The sequence below is a fragment of the Peromyscus leucopus genome, chromosome 22, assembly GCF_004664715.2.
Source record: "Peromyscus leucopus breed LL Stock chromosome 22, UCI_PerLeu_2.1, whole genome shotgun sequence".
Taxonomy (NCBI): domain Eukaryota; kingdom Metazoa; phylum Chordata; class Mammalia; order Rodentia; family Cricetidae; genus Peromyscus; species Peromyscus leucopus.
In genome coordinates, this window is record NC_051081.1 from 26,713,107 (window position 1) to 26,734,567 (window position 21,461).

Genomic DNA, 21,461 nt, shown 5'->3' on the forward strand with positions numbered 1-21,461 from the left:
GCGCCGCCGGAAGGGGGAAGTGAGTCGCGGGCCGCGCGCGTGTCCCGCCAGCAATGTCGGCGGACCAGCAACCTTTGGAGTTCCATGCCAAGCGGCACTGGCGTCCCAAAGAGGTGACAGGAGATCCGGAGGAGGAAGACGAGGAGGAGAGCGACGAGACCAAGAATGGCTTCTCCCTGGAGGAGGTGTTACGCCTCGGAGGCACCAAGGTAACGGCCGCAGGCGCCGGGCAAGGGGGTGCTGCGCACGGCCGCCGGGAGTGTGGGACCCGCAGCCCGGCCTCCGACCTGTCCTGAGCGCCTCCCACGCTCTTAGCCGCTCTTGGGTGGAATAAAGATACTCGGATGGCACGTTTTCTCCTGGGTTTATGCTCCCTTAAGATGTAGGCGAGCTTGTTATTAGCGTGGCGCGACCGTCAACGCCCATCAGGTCGGAGAAAACTAACTTAACTGGTCCCTACCTCGTGGGCATCTGTTTTGAACGCTAGTGTGTGTCAAATCTGAATCTGCTGGGTTAAGAGGCAAATGCCTTGTAGGTTGGATTGAAGTCGCCAAAAGGGACCTGCAGGTTTACATTAGCCCTTTATGAAAGTGCCTTTTCCTACCTACACTACCTCATAAAGTGCTTATTTATTTACTTACTTGCTTATTATGGGAAGGGGGTGCTGTATGTTGGTACACGTGTGTGGAAGTCAGAGGACAACTTTGTGGAGTCTGTTTCTCTCCTTTACATGGGTTCCGGAGATCAAACCCAGATCGCCAGGCTTGCTTGGCAAGGGCTTGACCCGCTGAGCCACCCCCCTGCCCACTCATATAAACTTTTATCTTTGCTCACCTGATACTTTACAAATGCATATGTCGTTGCGATTTTCACTGGATTTCTGGGGCTGTCAGCTTGAGCATCTTTTCATACCTTGAAGAAGTTTCTTTGAGAACCTTCTTTTCCCTTTAGGGTACATAATCCTTGGCACATTTTCTCATTGAATATCTGTGACTTCCTCAGGCAATAGTGTAATAATTTAGATGTGATATGAAGTTCTTCCTGAAGTTCTGGGTTCGTAATACAGTTCTAACTTTTTTTATGTCTGTGCAGCAAGATTATCTCATGCTGGCTACTTTGGATGAAAACGAGGAGGTGGTGGACGGAGGCAAAAAAGGAACAATTGACGACCTTCAGCAAGGCGAATTGGAGGCATTCATTCAAAATCTTAATTTGGCCAAATATGCAAAGTCTTTGATTGAAGAGGATGAACCAGATAAAAAAGAAAATGCTAGCAAAAAAGAAGCAAAAATACTGAAGGCAGAAGGTAAAAAACAAAAAGCAACAGAAAGTAAAACTGCATCAGAAAAAAAGGTGAAAAATAAGAGTGTACCAGAACAGCATTCAGATAGCAGTACCATCCCCAAAACAAAGAAAAATAAACAACCTGATGTGTTCGAGTTTCTTGAGAGACCAACGCTGTTACTCAAGCCTGGAGGCAAGTGGTATGACATGGAGTACAGCAACGAATATTCCTTGGAACCCCAGGCTCGGGAGGTAGTGTCTGAATACAAAGCCCTGGCTCAGAAGCTTTATGAGCATGAAGTCAGCTTATTCAAAAATAAGACAAATAACCAAAAGGGAGGTTCTTCCACCTGGATGAAGGCAATTGTGTCGTCGGGGACACTGGGTGACAGGCTAGCAGCCATGATCCTTCTGATCCAAGACGACGCTGTTCACACGCTCCAGTTTGTAGAAACCCTCTTGAACCTGGTGAAGAAGAAGGGCAGCAAGCAGCAGTGCCTCATGGCTTTGGATACGTTCAAGGAGTTACTCATTACAGACCTTCTGCCGGACAGCCGGAAGCTCCGCGTCTTCAGCCAGCACCCTTTCCACCAACTGGAAGAGCTGTCCAGCGGCAACAGGGACTCGAGAGACAGAAGACTCATACTGTGGTATTATGAACACCAGCTGAAGCACCTAGTGGCAGAGTTCGTGCAGGTCCTCGAAACACTAAGTCACGATTCCTTGGTAGCCACTAAAACCCGAGCCCTGGTAGCTGCTCACGAGCTTCTCTGTGATAAGCCCGAGGAGGAAAAGGCTCTTCTTGTACAGGTGGTCAATAAGCTAGGAGATCCTCAGAACAGAATCGCCACAAAAGCTTCCCATCTGTTAGAGGTGTTGCTGCGGAAGCATCCCAATATGAAAGGAGTCGTGTGTGGAGAAATAGAAAGGCTACTCTTTCGCTCAAATATCAGCTCCAAAGCTCAGTATTATGCAATTTGCTTTTTAAACCAGATGGTCCTCTCCCATGAAGAAAGTGAGTTGGCTAACAAATTAATAACTCTTTATTTTTGTTTCTTTCGGACTTGTATCAAGAAAAAAGACATTGAATCAAAAATGCTCAGCGCCATTTTAACAGGAGTGAACAGAGCGTATCCTTATTCCCAGATAGGCGACGACAAAGTGAGGGAGCAGGTGGACACTTTATTCAAAGTGCTGCATGTTGTAAATTTTAATACTAGTGTGCAGGCTTTAATGCTGCTTTTCCAAGTGATGAATTCTCAACAGACAATATCTGACCGGTATTATACAGCATTATACAGGTAAGTGCATGGCGTTTTAGTGAATGAATGTGGCAAAAAACCTTGCTCTGCTGTAACATGTGCCATATAGGCAAAAGGAAGAGAGTGTGTGTGTGTGTGTGTGTGTGTGTGTGTGTGTGTGTGTGTGTACACACATGTATCTCACATAGGCACCCCTCAGAAACAGTATTCACCAACTGAGCAAATGACATCCTGACGCGTATTTTCAAAATTACCTTTGCTTCCTTCATTTTCAGTCTTTTGGGATCGTAAGGAACTAGAGCAGAGGTGTGATTGAAATCCCTTTCCCCTCCTGTTCTTCATACTGTTGGTAATTCATTCAGCAGGTGTTTTGAACGCTTCATCTGCCGTGTTCTAGGTGTGTAAGATATGGCACTGTGAACAGAAATCCCAGCCGGAGTCCCTTACTAGATGCATGCTAGAGAGTGGGCGTTATGGAGGTTCAGATTGCAGGGGGTTGGGTTGGGTTTGGTTAGGCTTTTTTAGATTTTGTTTGGTGGATCATGTAACTGTCCTGTAATTCATTGAGGCAGGTATTTCTAACACTGTAAGTACCTTGGAACTGCCTTATATATGCCAGTGAGCTGTGTTGAAGAACTTACCTATCCTTCCTTCCTTTTCTTTTTCTTTATTTCTTTTTTATTTTTTGAGACAGGTTCTCACTGTGTACCTTGCCTGCTCTGGAATTCATAGAGATCCACCTGCCTCTGCCTCCTGAGTGCTAGGATTAAAGGCGTGTTCTACCACACGTGGCCTCTAATTTGTTTTTTATAGTTGCACATATGTATCTAACTTATGAAGGAAAATGTAAAGTAGTGGTTAATAGTTTAGACTTAAGCCACACTTACCGGGATTTAAAGCTCAGCCAGTAGTTTACCGTGTAAGATTGGGCAAATTGTTTAATTCTCAGTAAAAATCCTCTTGGTAACTTGATTAATTTCATTTTTTTTTTAAATTTTATTAGTTAAGTGCAGAGCTGTGCACCTATCTTGTGGCCTGTTACTCAGCTTAGAAAGCGTTCCCAAAATTATAGCTAGTGAATGACAGAGCCAGAACCTTAGAGAAGAGCTTTTGGGCCAGTGAGATGGCGCAGTGTGATAAAGGGACTTGGCAACAATCCTGCCAACTTGAGTTCAGTCCCCGAGACCCACATGGTGGAAAGAGAGAAGCAGCTCCCGGGTTGTCCTCTGACCTCCACAGGCGTTCACACACAAAATAAAGCCTTATATGGGATAGTTATGAAGGCTTAGTCCCTGATTGATTGGACCATTCACTTAGGAAGACAGTGTGTGGAAGCCTGGGCAGAGCAATCCCAGGTCCGTTGGACCTTGGGAGAAAAGGCAGGAAACCTTAGAAGTCAGAGTTTAGGAAACTGAAAAGTGTAAACATAAGGCTGAGGGAATACCAGAAGAACGGATTGTAGGTACTTGTGGACATGCAGAGAATAGTCTGGGCAGTGTGTGGATGGGGTGTGTGTATGGGATGCTTGTGTTCCGTTGGATTACGTTCTCTTAAGGACTCCAGCGTCCGTTTTCACTCCTGTAGGAGGTCTTCACTGCAGCCATAGGGGAGGCTGCCTCTGGTCATCTAGAGAGCAGAGTCAGCAAAGACAGAAACTCAGACTCTCTTACCTGCTGCTTTATAGGTGTCGGTTTGTGTGGTTTTGTTAGCCGTTCACTGTGTAGGCCTGGCTGGCCTTGAATTTACTGTGGAATTCAGGCTGGCCTTAGAATTCCGGGAGAGTTGCCTGCCTCTGCCTTCCAGGAACTGATTAAAAGCAGATTGAATGGGTGTCAGATTTTATTATTTGGCTTCTGTGTAGCCTTTCAGGTGAGGCTCTATGTCTATATAAAAACTACACTGTTAGGTTATACCCTATTGTTATAGATTATAATCTATAATTATAAATTATAAAACACTATTGTTTTATAAAACAATTAGAAGAGAGAAAAGTCACAAAACAAAATGGTTCTTATATGATGACTTCTTTACTTTTGTGTTCTTCCTCTTGGGATCATTGATTCACATTTTATCTGAGAAGGCAGAAATAGTATCCTTTTTTTTTTTAAGATTTATTTATTATGTATACAGTGTTCTGCCTGCAGGCCAGAAGAGGGCGCCAGATCTCAATATAGATGGTTGTAAGCCACCATGTGGGTGCTGGGAATTGAACTCAAGACCTCCGGAAGTACAGTCAGTGCTCTTAACCTCTGAGCCATCTCTCCAGCCCAGTATCTTATTCTAACATATGCAAGAAATTTATCCCTAACAAAGATGAGATTGTTATAATGGGTTGTGAGTCTCTAAACTATGACTCCTGGATGTGAAGATGATCTTATGGATGAACATCTGACCTTGGTTTCTTGTTACAGAAAGATGTTGGATCCAGGATTGATGACATGTTCGAAGCATGCGATGTTTCTTAACCTTGTCTACAAATCTCTGAAAGCGGACGTCATGTTGCGCCGGGTGAAGGCTTTTGTGAAGCGGTTACTTCAGATTACTTGCACACAGATGCCACCATTCATCTGTGGAGCATTGTATCTTGTGTCGGAGATCCTTAAAGCAAAACCAGATTTAAGAAGCCAACTAGATGATCATCCGGTATGGTTTTCCCTGCCTCCTGACCCTAGTGGGTGCCAGCGCGTGGGGCGGTTTTTCTTTGCTTTACTGACAGTAACTTAATTTCTCTGGAGCGTTAGAGTGTGAGTTCTGGAGTTGGACAGAGCTAGATTTCACCGCTTGGTGTATGGCTAGCTAGGTGGGCAGGGCACTACAGTAGAAATCGCAGTCACATGAGGTAGCTATGGGTGGTGATAGAGTGAGTAGACCTTTTCAGCCTGTTTCCTCAGTTATGAGATGGAAATAAACAGTAATAACACCTGCCCCTGGAATTTACAACACAGCAAATGTTCGAGGGCTCAGTTCTAAAATCTCTTATGTTCAGGAATAAAGAATGTAGTCTTCCTTTCCACTGTGAGTAGCGTTAGGCACTTGGTTTTGCTTGATCGGTATTTTCACTTTTTACCAGAATTGCAGTGAGTGAGTCTTCTCTGCATCACTTAAGTGAATACCGGCTCCCATTGGTTAACAGTCCTTGATCTGTTTTCGTTAGGATTCGGATGAAGAAAACTTTGTTGACGTGGGCGATGACAGTGACGTAGAAAAGTTCACTGATGCAGACAAAGAAACAGAGGTTGATGCGGTGAAGGAAGTCGGGGCGGAAGACACTGGGACTGTGAGCGTCACAGAAGCCGAGAAACCGAAGGCTGCTTCCTGGGTGCACTTTGACAACCTGAAGGGTGAGGGCTTTGACTTGGCCTTGAGCTTTCAAACGAAGGAAGAAGTTTCCTCTTTCATCTTCATGAGAGAGAGAGAGAGAGAGAGAGAGACAGAGAGTGTGTGAGAGAGTATGTGTGTGTGTGTGTGAGAGAGAGTGAGAGAGAGAGAGAGAGAGTGTGTGTGTGTGTGTGTGTGTGTGTGTGTCAGTGCTGAGGGTGGAACCCGTAGCCTTTGTGTGTGCTGAGCAAGCATTATATGACTGAACTATATTTGCAGCATAAGACTAAAGTTTTAATGGTAGGGAATCACAGATTATCTTTATTAACAAAACTACATGTCTTGGAAATCAAAGCAGATGCCTTGTAGACCTGTGGAACGCCATGAGAAAACAATGAAATGCTAGCTGCACTGTGAGTCATTTCTTTGTGTTATAAATAGGAGTTTATTGCCTCACTGAGGCACTTTCGTCAGAGCACATGCAGACACCCAAGGGTGGCACACATGAAGTTTGATTCTGAACGGAACTGTCTTTGATCCTGTCTCTGTGACCCTTCTCAGTTTTTGTGTCCACTGAATTCACTCTTTGCAGTTTCTTAAAGCAAGCTTTTGTTTTTAATGTTTTATTTTATGTGTCTGTATGTTTAGTCTATATACATGTGTCTATGCACACATGCCTGGTGGCCAGGAAGTGAGAAGAGAGCATTAGATCCCTTGTACTGGAGTTACAGGCAGTTGTGAGCCACCATGTGGATGCTGAGAATTGAACCCAGGTCCTCTGGAAGTGCAGCCAGTGCTCTTAACTGCTGAGCCACTTCTCAAGCCCCTTAAAGCAAGTTTTTAAGATAGAAGACTTTCTGGGAAATAGAACCCTTAAGTGACTTCTATCTATACACACACACCAGAGGAAGACAAGTCTGTTTGTGAATAGAACATTAGAGCCAAGAGAAAGCTCAGGGATGAATTCTTTCTGTCTGAGGCCAGAAGGAAAAAAGAACACTAGCCTTGGACTAAGGAAGACAGTGCTAGACCCATTTCTGCACATTGCTTTTCTGACTCACAGCTGAAGTAATTCAGCTTTCAATTTCCATGCCAGATATATTAATGAGAATGCTGGTATTTGTCAAGAAGGTTCTTGAAAGGATTTACCTATCCGGAGCACAAATTGTCATCCTTTAGGAGGATGGCGAGCATGTGTTAGGGCTGCACAGTTAATAGTGTATTTAAAAAACCTTGCTTAAAATGTTAATTATGGGACCAGTTAGGTAACTCACAAGGAAAGAGGAAGGCATTTGCTCCTGAGCCTCAGGGCCCGAGTTCAATTCCTGGGACCCACATTTTGGACTGGAAGGAGACCTGGCTCCTAGAAATTGTTCTCTGATCTCCGCATGCAGCAATGTGGCACTTGCACACTCACACCCACGCGTACACACTTAATAAGTAAAAGTGGAATGAAAAAGGGATTTTTAGTCTTATTTCTGCAAACATGCAGATCTGTTTCAAGAACAAAGTTCCTGAATGTAATTTAATAGCAAGGATTTGGAAAACTACCACTCCAAAATACACTAGACTTACTCCTTTAGGTTTCTTGTTCCCATCTTACCATTTGTGATTTGTTTTCTTAGCACTTTCTCTTGAAAACTACCAGAGAGATCGATCATTCTGCACTGAGACCAGTATGTTGCAAAGATTTTTTCAGGAAAAAAATGTAAAGAATAGACATCAAGATAAATTGTTCAAGGGACTCTGCATTTTTAATCTGGTATTGGATTACTAAACTACTAGCAATTGTGAAGATTGTCTGTGAGAACATAGGTTGTGATAGTTTTAAGTGTCTTCTTCAGTTAGGAATAAAGCGTTTCAAAAATATCCTGTCCTTAGGTGGCAAGCAGTTAAAGACATACGATCCATTCAGTAGAAATCCTTTGTTCTGTGGAGCTGAAAATACAAGTCTTTGGGAGCTCAGAAAGGTAAAATAATTTCATCTATGTTTTAATTTGTTAGTGGTACATAATCTTCCTTTCATGGCTTATAACACATTGAAACTTTACTTGTAAATGATGAAGTTAATATGAAATTACACATGGGCAAAATATAGTGTGGTGTGTTTATTTTACAGAAACTTTTGTGCATATAAATAAAAATACCATGCCTGGCTTACAAATAAGAATGTAGATTGTTGCATGTAGTTCTCTATAATGTGTGCTGCAGTTGTATGAGAATAGAAATCTTTTACTAAGTTGTTCTGTAAATGAAGAAGAGGAATTGGGTTTCTAACAGCCTTCTTGTGATCAAAAGACTAAGTTTCTTCCTATGTACTTAATTCTTGCAATGTGACCACAGATCCTCACACCACTTCATTGAATCTCCAAGATCACAGCTAATGGCCTGGTGGTACCAGGGTATCATTTTCTTGGTAACTTGTGCTCACTATAGCACATGTGATATAAAAAGAAAATGCAGTGAACTGCTAATGCCCTGCTACAGTTAAAGATGGTGACACCTAGCTGTGTTTGTAGCCATTAAATTCTGTTCGAGTCTTCTCTGCTTGTACTTGTAGAATAAATAAGGGAAGGGGAAGCCAGTATCCCCTGCAATGGTAAAGCAAGTATTGCTTTCATTGTCTTGACCTTAAATACATGCCAGTGTTCCCTGAGTATATGGCGAGTGTACATACCCATTCCTGCTGTGCACCAAAGTGTGAGGGTCAAACTGTCTCAAGGTAGAACTTGGTTAGCTGTTCCTGTCCCATATAGCTGCTTCCTGATAGACTGACTGGCATGCTGTTTACTCTGAGACACGTTTGCTTGTAAATAAAGTAATGGATTCTTTTGTTTCAGGCAAAACAACTAATAATATTTGTTGTCAGTGACAGAATTTACTCTCAAAAGGAGGATGACCATTGGGCTCTCATAAGCAGTGCCTTTGTACAGAGGGTCAGACCTCTATACAAAGTTTGCTGATAAAATTAGTGATCACACCAACAGTGCAATTTTGTGCAATTTGGAGAAACTGCCCAACTCATCCAGTGTTTTTTAAATGACCAATGTACAGTGTTGCATATTCACTTGTAGGTAAGGTCTACATTCTTGGTAGACCAGTTAACTCTAAGTTAAACAGATGCCTAAGGCCAATTGGTGTGGTTGATTCTACCCTGCAGTTAATTTCCCTTTCCGTATACCATCACAGAAGAAAATCCCCATGTAGGTGAAAGACTTGTTAAATCCTTAAATCCTTTTTTCAACCACAGATCTGTTTGAGGCTAGATTCTTTTTGTATATGTTCAAATAGTATGGAATACAGGAAAAGATTTAAAAATGCATTATGTTCTACTCACCAAACACAAAAATATTAATTAACTAATATTTGCAAAATGAGTTAATGCTTCTTAATTTGTAATTTTTTGTTCTGAAAAAATACTTATTTTTCATGAACATGTTTACATAAATATCTAGTGGGTACATATTTATTTTTTTCATTTTATGCAGATGAGTATTTTGCTTCCATGTATGTAAGTCTACCCACATGCATGCCTAGTTCCCAAGGAGGCCAGAGAGGGTGTCAGATCTCCTGGAATTGGAGTTATAGGCAGTTACGAACCACCATGTAGGTGCTGGGACCTGAACCCAGGACCTCTGCAAATGCATCAGGTGCTCTGAACTATATATCAGGAGCCATCTCTCCAGCCCCTGGATTTATTAATTTAAATGAACTATAAGCATTTAAAATGTTCCTGCTGTAATTTCTAATAAATAAATTTCAAAATATCCCACTTATGTGGAAGCTCTTATATCACAGATTTTTTCAGTGTACACGTGGCTTGGAAACCAAAATGTTTGAGGATCATTTTCTTATGTATTAGCTCTCAAGTTTTCTCAGATAACCTGTAATTTTGCTAAAAATTGACCTTAGAAATAATGACATTCACATTTTTCTTCTATAGTTATCTGAGCATTTCCACCCTTCTGTGGCCCTTTTTGCGAAGACTATCCTTGAGGTGAGTCTAGAACACTCTTAAGAATATGTAAACATTGTGGTTTTGATCATCAGTAGTTGATGGCACAGTTTTCCGACATGTAGAAGCTGTATTTGCTGCCGTTGTTGAGGACCAGTGACTTGTCATACAGAGAACAAATAGTCCTTCTCCAGAATGATGGAAATACGGCACATCAGCACACAGCAGCTGCTTATTAGAGCAGGCTCTTCGGGGGAAGGTGGCGCTCACCTCCACTCCTGGGATTACTTTTTCAGTGTTTGGTTCCCAGAATGGTTACATAGTCTCCGTATAAATACTGCCTATGAAATTACCAGTGCATAATAAAGCGTGCGTGTTTGTGTGTTTAGTTTGTTAGCGTGGTACACATGAGAAGACTATTTGAAGGGTGTTCATTGTTCACGTGTGCCTCAGATGCAGTGTAACAACAGCTTATGTTTTTATGAAATCCATAAATCCTCCACCATTTTCCCACCTTTCAGGGCAATTTTATTCAGTATTCAGGCGACCCGCTGCAGGATTTCACACTCATGAGATTCTTGGATAGATTTGTTTACCGAAATCCAAAGCTCCACAAAGGCAAAGGTATGCGGCTTCCAGTTAGTAACTTTGGTTTCCGTTGCTGGGGTTTCGTGAGTGAATGAACAGACAACTGCATTAGACTGTCATGATTTACCTTTCAGAAAACACCGACAGTGTTGTGATGCAGCCCAAGAGGAAACACTGTATAACGGATGTCCGTAATCTCGCTGGTAAGCACGGAGTCTGCACAGTTGAAACCAAAGGATAGCAAAAGACAATGCTGCACAAATTATATTCTTGACCTATTCTATCCTAATAAAAAGAAGACCCTGTCTCAAAAACAAAACAAGAAGTGGGGTTAGGGTGGCAACTTCAGAAGAACTCTGAGGGCTCCGTGGTGAGCTCAGTGGTTAAGAGCACGCACTGCGCTGGGAAAGGAAGGAGCCAGGTTGGTCCTCAGCACCCACACTAGGTGTCTCACAACCACCTGGGACACCTGTGGCTGCTGCAGTCACCTGCAATCACATGCCCGATGCCCATACATCCAAATAAAAGTAAATCTCTTAAAATAGTTTTTCTTTCTCTTGAAACGTGTGTCTTGAGTGCAGTTGGAGAACAGTGAGAGAGCCTGTTCCTCCACGGTGCCTGTGTCCTGCCTGTTCTCTACAGACAGCCCAGAGTCTGGGGGTGGAGACTCGTCCACACACGCGCTCTGCCCTGCTGGACCCCTCTCCTCCACTGTCTTGTTTAAGATTTCAGAACTGCCAGTGCGTTAGATAGAGTGTGAGCGCTTGAGTGGCACAGGGGAATGGTCATAATAAAATGCTTCATTTCTGCAGTGAATAGTAAAGAGTTCCTTGCGAAAGAAGAAAGCCAGATCCCAGTGGATGAAGTTTTTTTCTACAGGTAAGATACTTAATACAGTATCCTTGGGGGCTATTTAAATGTTTATATTTGATACAGCGCTTTATTGATATTGAACTGTTTTGAAAAGACCAGGGTATGTGTCCATTTCTTTTTTTTGAAGGAAATTTAAATTATTAATTCTGCTCCTCGAAATTTTAGTGAAATTGGTCAGCTTGAGTATTTTAATAATGTAGTGTGTAAATTTTGGTTTCTGAATCTGACTTTGTGGAACTTTAGGCTTTTGTTTGGAAACTGTATGTTGTCCAAGCTGGCCTCCAACTTGGGATCCTCCTACCTCCACCTCCCATGTGCTACCACACCTGAATTCTTCTTATTATTAGGTAGTGATTCTTTCCGTCTTTATTTGTGTTGGTTTCCTATAGTAGTAACTGGAATAATTTGTCTAGGCCGTGACCCCTCAAGCAGAACCAGAGAAGGTCATTGTGAAGCTGTAGTGCTCGAAAATTACTACTAATGCTATTAGTGCCTCGTTGACTACTTAATTTAATTTAAATTGCTTTAAAAAGAACTTACTGTGAATAATTTTGTGGGTTGATGCCGTCTGGAAAGTGGGAAGTTTCACTGTGACTTTGGGTGAACTGGTAAGTTGTTGTGATCTGAAGCCATATGGAACCACTATGTTCTCATCCTTAGATAATTAGTGATGAGGTTGGACCAGCCTTTTCCTATGCAATTCTTTCATTGTTTGTGAGTTGTGAGGGATCAAATTCAGGGCCTTGTTCATGCTAGGCAACATTCTGCAAACACCTTTAGCCCTCTCTGCCACATTAAGATGAGTTTGAACAATGAACTTGTAAGACACTAAAATCTTGAAAGTGTTTCCTACTTCATTCATGGTGGCTTATACCTGTAATCCCAGCACTCGGGAGGCAAAGGCAGGAGGATTATATGTACAAAGCCAGCCTAGGCTACATGGTGAGACCCTTTAAAAAGTAAACTATTATGCTTCACATTTCAAAACTTGATAGCTGTTTTAACTCAAAACACTCCTTTATTAAATACAAATTTTACTCATGTGAATATCCAATAACACACTTTTAGAGTTATAATTTGCCTTTAGTCATAAATTATGCAGATATGTAATGTGCATTTTACTTTAGGTATTATAAGAAAGTTGCTGTTGTTAAAGAGAAACAGAAACGCAATGCAGGTGAAGATAGTATAGAAGATGTTGATGATGAAGAATTTGAAAATATGATTGGTAATTTGTTTTTCTTGACTCAATTTGTAAAATTATTACTATTAATAGAATTTAGAACATTAGTGGAAAAAGTGAATTTAGTTTTTAGAAATCACTGCTCTGCAGATTATAGTGGAAGATTGAGAAATAACACGTAGTAACTTGCTCATATCTGTTCTAGAAGAATACATTATTATGCTTTGAACAATGTGGGAGAAAATTCTATTTGCAAGAGTGTTTCATTCCTAAGACCAAGTCTCTGATGAGACAGAGACTGTTTATTGCTCATAATCTCGTACTTCTGTCAGTGGCAACGCTCTGCCTTTTGATGGTTTCCGTCTTCACTATCCATAGAGCTTGGGACTCTTTAACCGAATGTCATCAGATGAACAATACATGAAATGGAAGGGCTTAGTTTGATGTCACTGTCACAGCCTACACTTAGTAAAAAATAAAGCTGTTCTTTATTTTCGAGATTTCATTGAGCTCATAGGTCTGTATAAGTCACACCAAGCAGTAGTCCTAATGACATCATTCTGCTGTGGTGAAATCCTGATTCTGCGTTACAGTTGTCGGGGTATAATGTATATCGCTCTTGTCCTCTGCTGTCTCTTACAATTTTGTATCATTCTCGGGCAGACACACTGGAAGATGATAACTGCTTCACTCCTGGAAAGGATGATATTGACTTTGCCAGGTAAAACTCAACCTTCTCTTTCCTGTTTTCCTGGTATTTCCCAAATTATTGTTCATCAGAACAGGAGACCAGAGAAATCATGTGATCTTAGTGTCCTGAGCACACTTTAGAAAACACTGCCTTCCTTTACAAGTTTTGAAGTTTGTGTGTTTGTTTCCAGCAATATGAAGAAAACAAAAGGAGCTAAGGAGAACTTGGAAGATTCAGAGAGTAGTGACGATGAGCTTGGGGACCTGGATGATGACGAAGTTTCTCTAGGAAGTATGAATGATGAAGACTTTGAAATTGATGAAGATGGAGGAACATTCATGGATGTGTCAGACGACGAAAATGAAGATGTTCCAGGTACACATTTAAAATAACCACCAGGCATGGCGGCGCACGCCTTTAATCCCAGCACATGGGAGGTGGAGGCAGGCGGATCTCTGTGACTTCGAGGACAGTCTGGTCTACAGAGTGAGATCCAGGACAGCCAGGACTACACAGAGAAACCCTGTCTCAAAAAACCAAAAATAAGTAAAATAAAAATAAACCACAAATTACATAGCTTTCTTGATAATTCCTAGACTAGTTTTTAAATACAGGTTTCTATATCTAAAGTAAAACACACGTCAGTGTTGGGTTTTAATTGTAATCAACAGCGTTTCTCTAAGTTTCAGTTGAGCCGCTCGTTAACATTAGTAGAAGGGCCAGTGCTGTGGCCTGGTAGTAGAGTGCTTCCTAGAGTGTGTGGGGTTCTGTTTGGAGCCTCAGCACTACCAGAGAAGAAGAGAGGGTGATGAGCAGAGAAGAAGAGAGGGTGATGAGCTGTTTACCCAGGAAGTGACTAGTCATCTAGTCCTCCAGCACAGGGAAGAGAATGTAAACTGCAGGTGACAGGGAGCCACCACGGTTGTCTGCGCTGTCTCCTGCCTCTTGTCCTTTCACGTACCTCTAGTTACACCTGGCTTTGCATCTTGCTTCTGCTGGAGCTCAGCAGCAGGTGCTTCTTATTTACAAGTGTTTAAGTATTTGGTCTTGTTAATGGTCATTGAGTAAATGACGTTCTTGCAAACTAAACCAGGGACTCTCCGAGACTGGAGCGTCCTGTTCCCTCCAGGCCCATTCTGTTGGGATTGGAGGACTGTGAACCCACATGGAACAGACACACCAGCCTTACTGTTGCACTAGACTAGAGCATACACTGAATTGGTGTTTTCCAGGCTTGTTTTTAAATGACTTAACAGTAAACTTTTTTGGGTAACAGAATTTGATGAAGTCAGCTCCAAAGCCAGTACTAAGAAAAGCAAGAGAAAGGGTGAAGACAGTTTTGACTTTGCTGGGTCGTTTCAAGGTAAGAAAATGCATTTCATCTCTTCAGACCATAGCAGCTGCCATATAAGAAGTATTATTGGTTACTATTTTGGGAAATACATGTTTAAAAGTTGGTTTGATACCATTTAGAAGTTTTTTTTTTTTCTCAAAGTATCAGTCTTCAGGTACCTTCTGTTTGAGACAAGGGTCTCTCATAGGCTTGGAATTTTATCACGTAGGCCAGGCTAACTGCTCCATGAGATCCTAGGCCCGCACCTGTCTCTCTTCCTGTCTCACCATCACCGAGATTACAGCCACTGCACTAGGTTTTTACAAGGGTTCTGGAGATCTAGACCCTGCTGTCACACTTGTAAGACTAGTGTGCCGATTAAACCATCTAAACCCCAGCTAAGAAAGGTAGATAATGCGGTTTTTTTAACGTAAAAAGATATTTCTCACATGCATCCTTAGTTTTGTCCAAGTTCCTTCCTCTCACATTTACATGTCTCTAGATGATCTTTTCAGTCATGTTTATAGAGTCCAATTACATGTGAACTCTAACCATTTTACCACTTTCTTCGAATGTTAATAGATTCGAAACTATAGGTGAGTTTTTAATAGACATTTTATTTTCACAAATATTAAACAAAGTTTATTGATAACACAATAAACATACTGCAGTCAGCTTTTTCAAGCCCAAAGAATAAGACCTGAATTACAATTTATATTTTGCTTCACATACTACAAACTCCATCCATGTTGATGTGGAATTTTAATCCTGATTGATACTGTTGGTTTCTTGTGTAGATAAATTCTGAACAGCAACAAAATCTGAAAAATAGGGATGCACTTTGAATAACCTAGACACAATTTTTTTTTCCTTCTTTTTTTAAGGATCAAAGAAAAAAAAGAAAAGTTTTGATGACTCCAGCCTGTTTGTCTCTGCTGAGGAGGTAACACTAAGCTAATCCACTGTCTTAAGAGAGCAGCTGTTTACATTCTTGTCAAGTTTTCTGATAAGCTTCCTCACCCTTCCTTGCTTTTGTTTTTTCTTTTAAGTTTGGCCATCTGTTGGATGAAAACATGGGATCCAAGTTTGATAATACCAGCATGAACGCCATGGCTAACAGAGATAATGCAAGTAAGTAAGCTGCTTTTTCCTGTCTTGTGTAGCCCAGGCTTCCTTAAACTTCCTATATAGCCCAGGCTGGCCTTGAGGTCTTGATCTTCCACCTCCCAAGCAGAAGGATTACAAATGTGTGCTACCCGGTTGCCTTAAATTTGTCAGTCAAGTTTTTTAAATGGCATTTCCCTGTAGATGTCCTTAAATGGCAGAAAACTTGCTAGTCACATAGCAAGATGTTTAACCACACAAACAAACTACAAACTCAAATGGTTTTTTTTTCTTGAAGAGTCAGTCTGTTTTATTCTGACTTGTCTAAAGGTTTGCTCTTCTATGATTGAAGATCTTTTTCATCATTTCTAATGTTCCTAGTTTCTATTCTTACATTTGTAAAATACTCAGAAAATATAGGAGAGAACCCACAGTGGGTTTTCACGGTGGGTGGGAAACCACAGGCCATGTGCCCTCAAGTTGAGTTACACTCAGGACTTTCTGTGGGAGTCCAGTCTACAGTGACATGGACTCGTCTTTCTTTTCCCCTTAAAGGTTTCAAACAGCTGAAGTGGGAAGCTGAGCGTGATGATTGGCTGCACAACAGAGACGTGAAAAGTATCATCAAGAAGAAGAAAAATTTCAAGAAGAAGATGAAAATCCCTCAAAAACCCAGACGGCAAAGGAAATGAGAGCTTCCAAGTGAATTAAGATTCTACTCACCCTTAATTTTTGCTCTGCAACCACTTTTCTTGATCGCCCTCTCTAACTCCATATATTCCAGACTGTTCAATGCATTTGTAGTAAACTATAGAAACAAAATGCTGTCATTTATAAAATCGTGCAGAGGTTGAACTTACATCGAAACACTCCTTCCGTACTGCTACATGACAAAAAGGACAGCAGGCCCCATGTTCACGTGCAAGCTCCTAACACTGAGGAGCTGACCACTGATGTTCGGGACCTGGTGGGCTAGGCTTAGGCAGGTGTGGTGTCGTCTTGTTCAACAGTTAACTGTCAGGAGGTAGACATTAGCTCTTTCCACGGAGAAACAGTATGCCTGAGGAAAGTCTGTTCTAGCGGTCACCTAAGCCATGGTGTGTCCATCACCGCCTTAGCTCTCATTCCGAAATCTATAGTCTTAACCACTGAAAGAATTAAGGCTCCTGCGTGAAGGTTGGGGGGAATAACTCAGTGGTAGATCATCTGTAAAGCCTAGGGTTTGATCAACAGAAGAATAAGAATTAAACCAAGAGCTAACTGTTCTCATCTAAGTAACTAGGTGAGTCCTCGGTGTGTGCTCTCAAACCGATAACGAAGTCATTGAGTCCAAAATTGTAAAAGTACCACAAAGTTTACAGAATATTTTGCACTTGAATTTTTACTTGAAGAAAAACATACCTTCCAAAGCGAAGGGAAATTTCTTGCTCATTGTTTGCCTGAAATCTGGTATTTAAAAAAAAAATTGTATTAATATATTAAGCCACAATTTATATTAGTGCTATTAGAATTTTATATTAAGATCCCTCTGCTAATCCAAGAACTATATCTTACAGGATAGGATATGAATTACATTAATCTTAAAATACAGCCTTTAAAGATTATGGACATGCAGTAGCGCCCTGGAACAGTGTCCTAGTGAAGTACCCTGAGGAAGACAAGTGACCAGCTTTAAAGAGAAGTCACCGCCCCAGGGCTGCTCCCTGCTTCAGCTGGAGAAGGAAGTCACAGATAGGAATTACTAATCTTAAAAGCTGAGGGCTGTGATGTAATAAAATTTAACAAACCATTGCACTGTATTCAGCAACAGCAGGGGTAATGATCTCAGTGCCTGGTGCTAATGCTGAGAACGCTGTGGCCTGAGGTGGGGCTGAGCTCATGGTGGTGTTAGCTCTTCCCAGGAATACCAAAAGGTAGTTCGATTCTGCAAGGCCGTTCAGTTTTGAGCTCTACTCCCCCAGGAAAACCCAGGCTCCCAGTCTGCAAGTCAGGTATGAGCCACCCACTCCACAATAACAACCACCTTCCTCTCCCCCCACCCCACCCATAAGAAGGTCTAATAGCTTCAATCTGAAGAAACATTTTGCCCAAAAATGCAACTAGCATTTAGTACAAAAACAGCTGAAGAAAAAAAAAAAAAAAAAAAAAAAAAAGTTAACTACTGAACTGTGTTTACCTTGGCTGGAGTTCATCTTTCTAAACAAAACATAAGCTCCAAAAACCCCCACAAGTTCAGCTGCCAGAACGCCTTTGAAGATCTTCCTAGCCAGCGGTTCCATGGTCCGAGCCATCCTAAAATTAACAGCACGCATGAGCTGTCGGAACTTCCATGGCCACATCGCTAAAGGCCTCCATTCCCAGTTCAGTGCTTTTAGTATGAGCCCCAAAAGTTACCAGTATTTGCTTTAGACATTCCTACATACAGGCTCCAATCTCCATGCCTTCGGAGTGTGATAAAACAAGGACCCGTGACAGGATAAAGCGTAGAAATTCTGAGGAGACTTACACCTTTTTGCAAAGCAAAAATGGAGGAACCAAGGCTTTTTAGTGTCTGATACAGAATGGGGAAGCCGGTTAGACGAACTTCTTAGCTGACCTAGGAATTAAAAGACAACCTAATTATAGGAACTGCATTTGCAGGCCCTTTTGGAAACTGCCCTACAAGAGGAAGGCTATTTTGTAAGTGGTGCCACAGTTCATGCCCTTCGTAGATGGATGTGAAACTAGACAATAATCTGGTCTCTTCTGAGTATTGGGACACTTCAACTGCACTTTTTTTTTTTTTTCTTTTTTTGGTTTTTCGAGACAGGGTTTCTCTGTGTAGCTTTGCGCCTTTCCTGGAACTTGATTTGGAGACCAGGCTGGCCTCGAACTCACAGAGTTCCGCCTGCCTCTGCCTCCCCAGTGCTGGGATTAAAGGCTTGCGCCACCACCGCCCGGCTCCAGTCTTTATACAAGACCCTAGCCCATGAGGTGGTTGCTGACTGGGTGGTGCCCCAGTAAATGGCAAAACTACAGTGACAGAAATCCTCCCTCCCGTGTGGAAAAATGAATGGAGAAAGGGGTGTTAGTGTTGAGCTTTTAACATGAGTCCTGAGTTCAGTTTCCAACACTCAGGGGGGAGGCGTCTTGGAGGAAAGGTTATATAGCAAATAAGAATTTGAGTTGCAGGCTGGAGAGATGGCTCAGAGGTTAAAAGCATTGGCTGCTCTTCCAGAGGTCCTGAGTTCAATTCCCAGCACCCACATGGTGGCTCACAACCATCTGTAGTGAGATCTGATGTCCTCTTCTAAATAAATAATCTTAAAAAATTATTTTAAAAAAATTTTGACTTGCTGAGTATATGAAAGGTAGTCCAGTTTTCACTCTGCTTCCCTATAACCTCAAATCAAAAGAAGAACCACTAATCTTTTGATCTCATTCTGATATTTTCCCACTGCTCTGTCCTCAATGCTGTTGTATAAAGTTCATGGTCAGCCAATCCCTCCATCTGCCTTTACCTCCCTTTCAAGGTACCTAAGCGTGAAGGTAATTAAATACTGTCAGGATTAGCCTTGGACTATGTTACCAAGTGTCCCTCCTCCAATGTTACTTTTTCATTTTAATAATGGGATCACTAGGGCACCAAAAGACTTAAACTTTATTGCTCTCATTTTAAAAACGAAGCAAAACTCACATATAACTGGGGGTAGGGCAGGAAGGACAGCTGTCTTCCTCTATTCCCAGTCCTCTGCATCACTGACAGTCATATTCAGCACCAAGTTCTGAGGGCTGTTTTTAAGATTCCAGGGCTGGGGCAAGGAGAGACAGACACATCTGCCTGCAGCCTATCCCATAGATTAATCTGAGCAAAATCTTTGTTTGGTTTTTGGAAGAGAGCGATGCTAAAGTTTCAAGCAGTTCAAATAGCTGGTGGCCCACGCCTTTAAGCCCAGCACTTGGGAGGCAGAGCCAGGCGGATCTCAATGAGTTCGAGGCCAGCATGGGCTACAGAGTGAGTTCCAGGCCAGCGAAAGCTACACAGAGAAACTCTGTCTCAAAAAAACAAACAAAAACAAAACAAAAAAACAGGTGGACATGTTACATTCCAAGGCCCTGCACTTCGGGAGAGTTCTACTTAATAATAAAGCCCATTAGTCACTAGGGGCATACCTGTCCAGACAAGGTCCCAGGGAGACCAAAGACTATGCGGCCTTCTTGCACAAGCTGAAACGCAGGTGAAGCTGCCCTACGTGTCCTCCATAGTTGACCAGGAGTAACGGAAGCTGGCCGGATGCAGGTGATGCAGCCCTGCATGTCCTCCTCCAGGGTGGACCCGGGGTAAGGGAAGCCAGCCGGGCGAAGTTGATGCAGCCCTGCGCGTCCTCCAGAGGGGGACCCGGGGTAAGGGAACCCGGCTGGGTGCAGGTGAAACTGCCCTGCGTGTCCTCCAGCGGACGGCCCGGGGTAAGGGTAGCCGGCTGGGTGCAGGAGATGCAGCCCTGCGCGTCCTCCGGTGGGGGACGCAGGGTAAGGGAAGCCGGCTGGGTGCAGGTGAAACTGCCCTGCGCGTCCTCTATCTAGGGTAGATCGCGGGGAAGGGAAGGCGGCCGAGCGCCTGTGATGCAGCCCTGCGCGTCCTCCAGGGTAGATCCTCGGGTAAGGGAAGCCGGTCCGCCGGGCGGCGCTGCGACCTGGGGCTGCTGCCCGGGACGGGTCCAACAGCGAGCGCCCGGCTTTACCCGGGGTGCAGGTCCCAGCAGGCGCCGCGGCGCTCGGGGACCCGGAAACGCTCGCGCCTGCCCCGCGCCCCCGTGCCAGCGGGACAGTCTCGTTGGGGTGCTCTCCCCCTGACCCAAGAATATCACAAGACCCCACGCGCCCCACGCTGGGGACCCGACGGCGCTGCACACACAGCCAGGTCCTTACCTGAGGCCTGCTCACCCCGACGGCGCACGCGCACGGCCGCCGCGCCCCGCCCCCAGCTCTAGCCCCGCCCCACCTCAGTTCTAGCCCCGCCCCGCCCCACAGTGGATCCTGACCCGGCTACACTCCTTGACTCTGGCTTAGTAGCGGTGGGAAGCTGTTCACTTTACAGACAAGGTTATCCTGCCCTCGGGCACACTCGAATAAAAGAAAGAATTCACATCTGAACCCAGGACACCGCCTCCAAATCCTGCACACTCTAAACCCAAAGTGTATCGCAGGAACAGCAACAACCCACCCCCTGGGACCGGCCAGAAGTGTGGGACCCTGAATCAGGACCTGCCCTTCGGCCAGATCCCTAGACAATCCCTTTGCAGGATAAAGTTGAGAAGCGCTGCCCCTAGGTACTGCCCAATAGGCAAGAAGAGGACTGACCCAAGGGAAGGAGAGAGAAGAGAAAGAGAAGAGAAATGCCCATGAGGGACCACGTGCAGGACAAAGTCTGGAACGCCAAACTACATCTGCTTTCATGAAAATGTGCTCTTAGGCCAGGCTGTCCATCCTAGGAAGCAATGAATGCGGCCCAACAAAATCCTCAGTGTAAAACATGGTGAGAACTTTCACGGTGTTTTTTTTTTTTTTTTTTAAACTTAATTGCTAGGTTCTGGAGTGTAAACTTGGTAGATGACAATGTCATGTCGCAATGACACACAAAATAAGCATGTGTGTGTGTTCTGGTGGACGCTCCACCTCAGGCCCCCCCCTCCCCCAGCATCCATATACCCAAAGAGTCTGGAATGTTCTGGAGGAAGCTTCACCTCAACCCTCTCCCACATCTCTCTTTCCTCAAACCCTGCCTTATCTCAGAAAGCCTGCCAAACACAGCTCTGCGCCCCCACCCCCAGAGGGTATTTAAGGTCTACAAGCCCAAGACTTCTCCTCATGGTTCCCTTTTATGGCTTCTC

General features: G+C 43.3%; 2 protein-coding genes across 6 annotated transcripts; one reads left to right on the forward strand and one right to left on the reverse strand.

The window, feature by feature from the left end:
• Positions 1 to 9: 9 nt before the first annotated feature.
• Cebpz (CCAAT enhancer binding protein zeta) lies at positions 10 to 16,354 on the forward strand. The gene is made up of 16 exons (XM_028857898.2): positions 10 to 209; positions 1,093 to 2,585; positions 4,958 to 5,189; positions 5,701 to 5,887; positions 7,746 to 7,834; positions 9,808 to 9,861; positions 10,341 to 10,443; positions 10,542 to 10,610; positions 11,220 to 11,286; positions 12,408 to 12,508; positions 13,127 to 13,184; positions 13,345 to 13,529; positions 14,431 to 14,517; positions 15,372 to 15,430; positions 15,537 to 15,618; positions 16,147 to 16,354. Exons 1-16 carry the CDS (start codon positions 54 to 56, stop codon positions 16,281 to 16,283), a joined length of 3,159 nt encoding a protein of 1,052 aa, XP_028713731.1. The 5' UTR covers positions 10 to 53; the 3' UTR covers positions 16,284 to 16,354.
• On the reverse strand, positions 15,085 to 20,561 carry Cebpzos (CEBPZ opposite strand). 5 transcript variants are annotated; one of them, XM_037198035.1, is made up of 6 exons: positions 20,500 to 20,544; positions 18,100 to 18,187; positions 17,768 to 17,883; positions 16,993 to 17,037; positions 16,315 to 16,399; positions 15,085 to 15,308 (listed from the first exon to the last, which is right to left on the reverse strand). In XM_037198035.1, exons 3-5 carry the CDS (start codon positions 17,880 to 17,882, stop codon positions 16,317 to 16,319), a joined length of 243 nt encoding a protein of 80 aa, XP_037053930.1. In that variant the 5' UTR covers position 17,883; positions 18,100 to 18,187; positions 20,500 to 20,544; the 3' UTR covers positions 15,085 to 15,308; positions 16,315 to 16,316. The 5 variants fall into 5 exon arrangements, with proteins under 5 accessions (XP_037053930.1, XP_037053929.1, XP_028713733.1 ...); XM_037198034.1 differs by lacking the exon at positions 20,500 to 20,544 and adding an exon at positions 19,744 to 19,905 and having other exon boundaries at positions 18,098 to 18,187; XM_028857900.2 differs by lacking the exon at positions 18,100 to 18,187 and having other exon boundaries at positions 20,500 to 20,561.
• Positions 20,562 to 21,461: the final 900 nt, after the last annotated feature.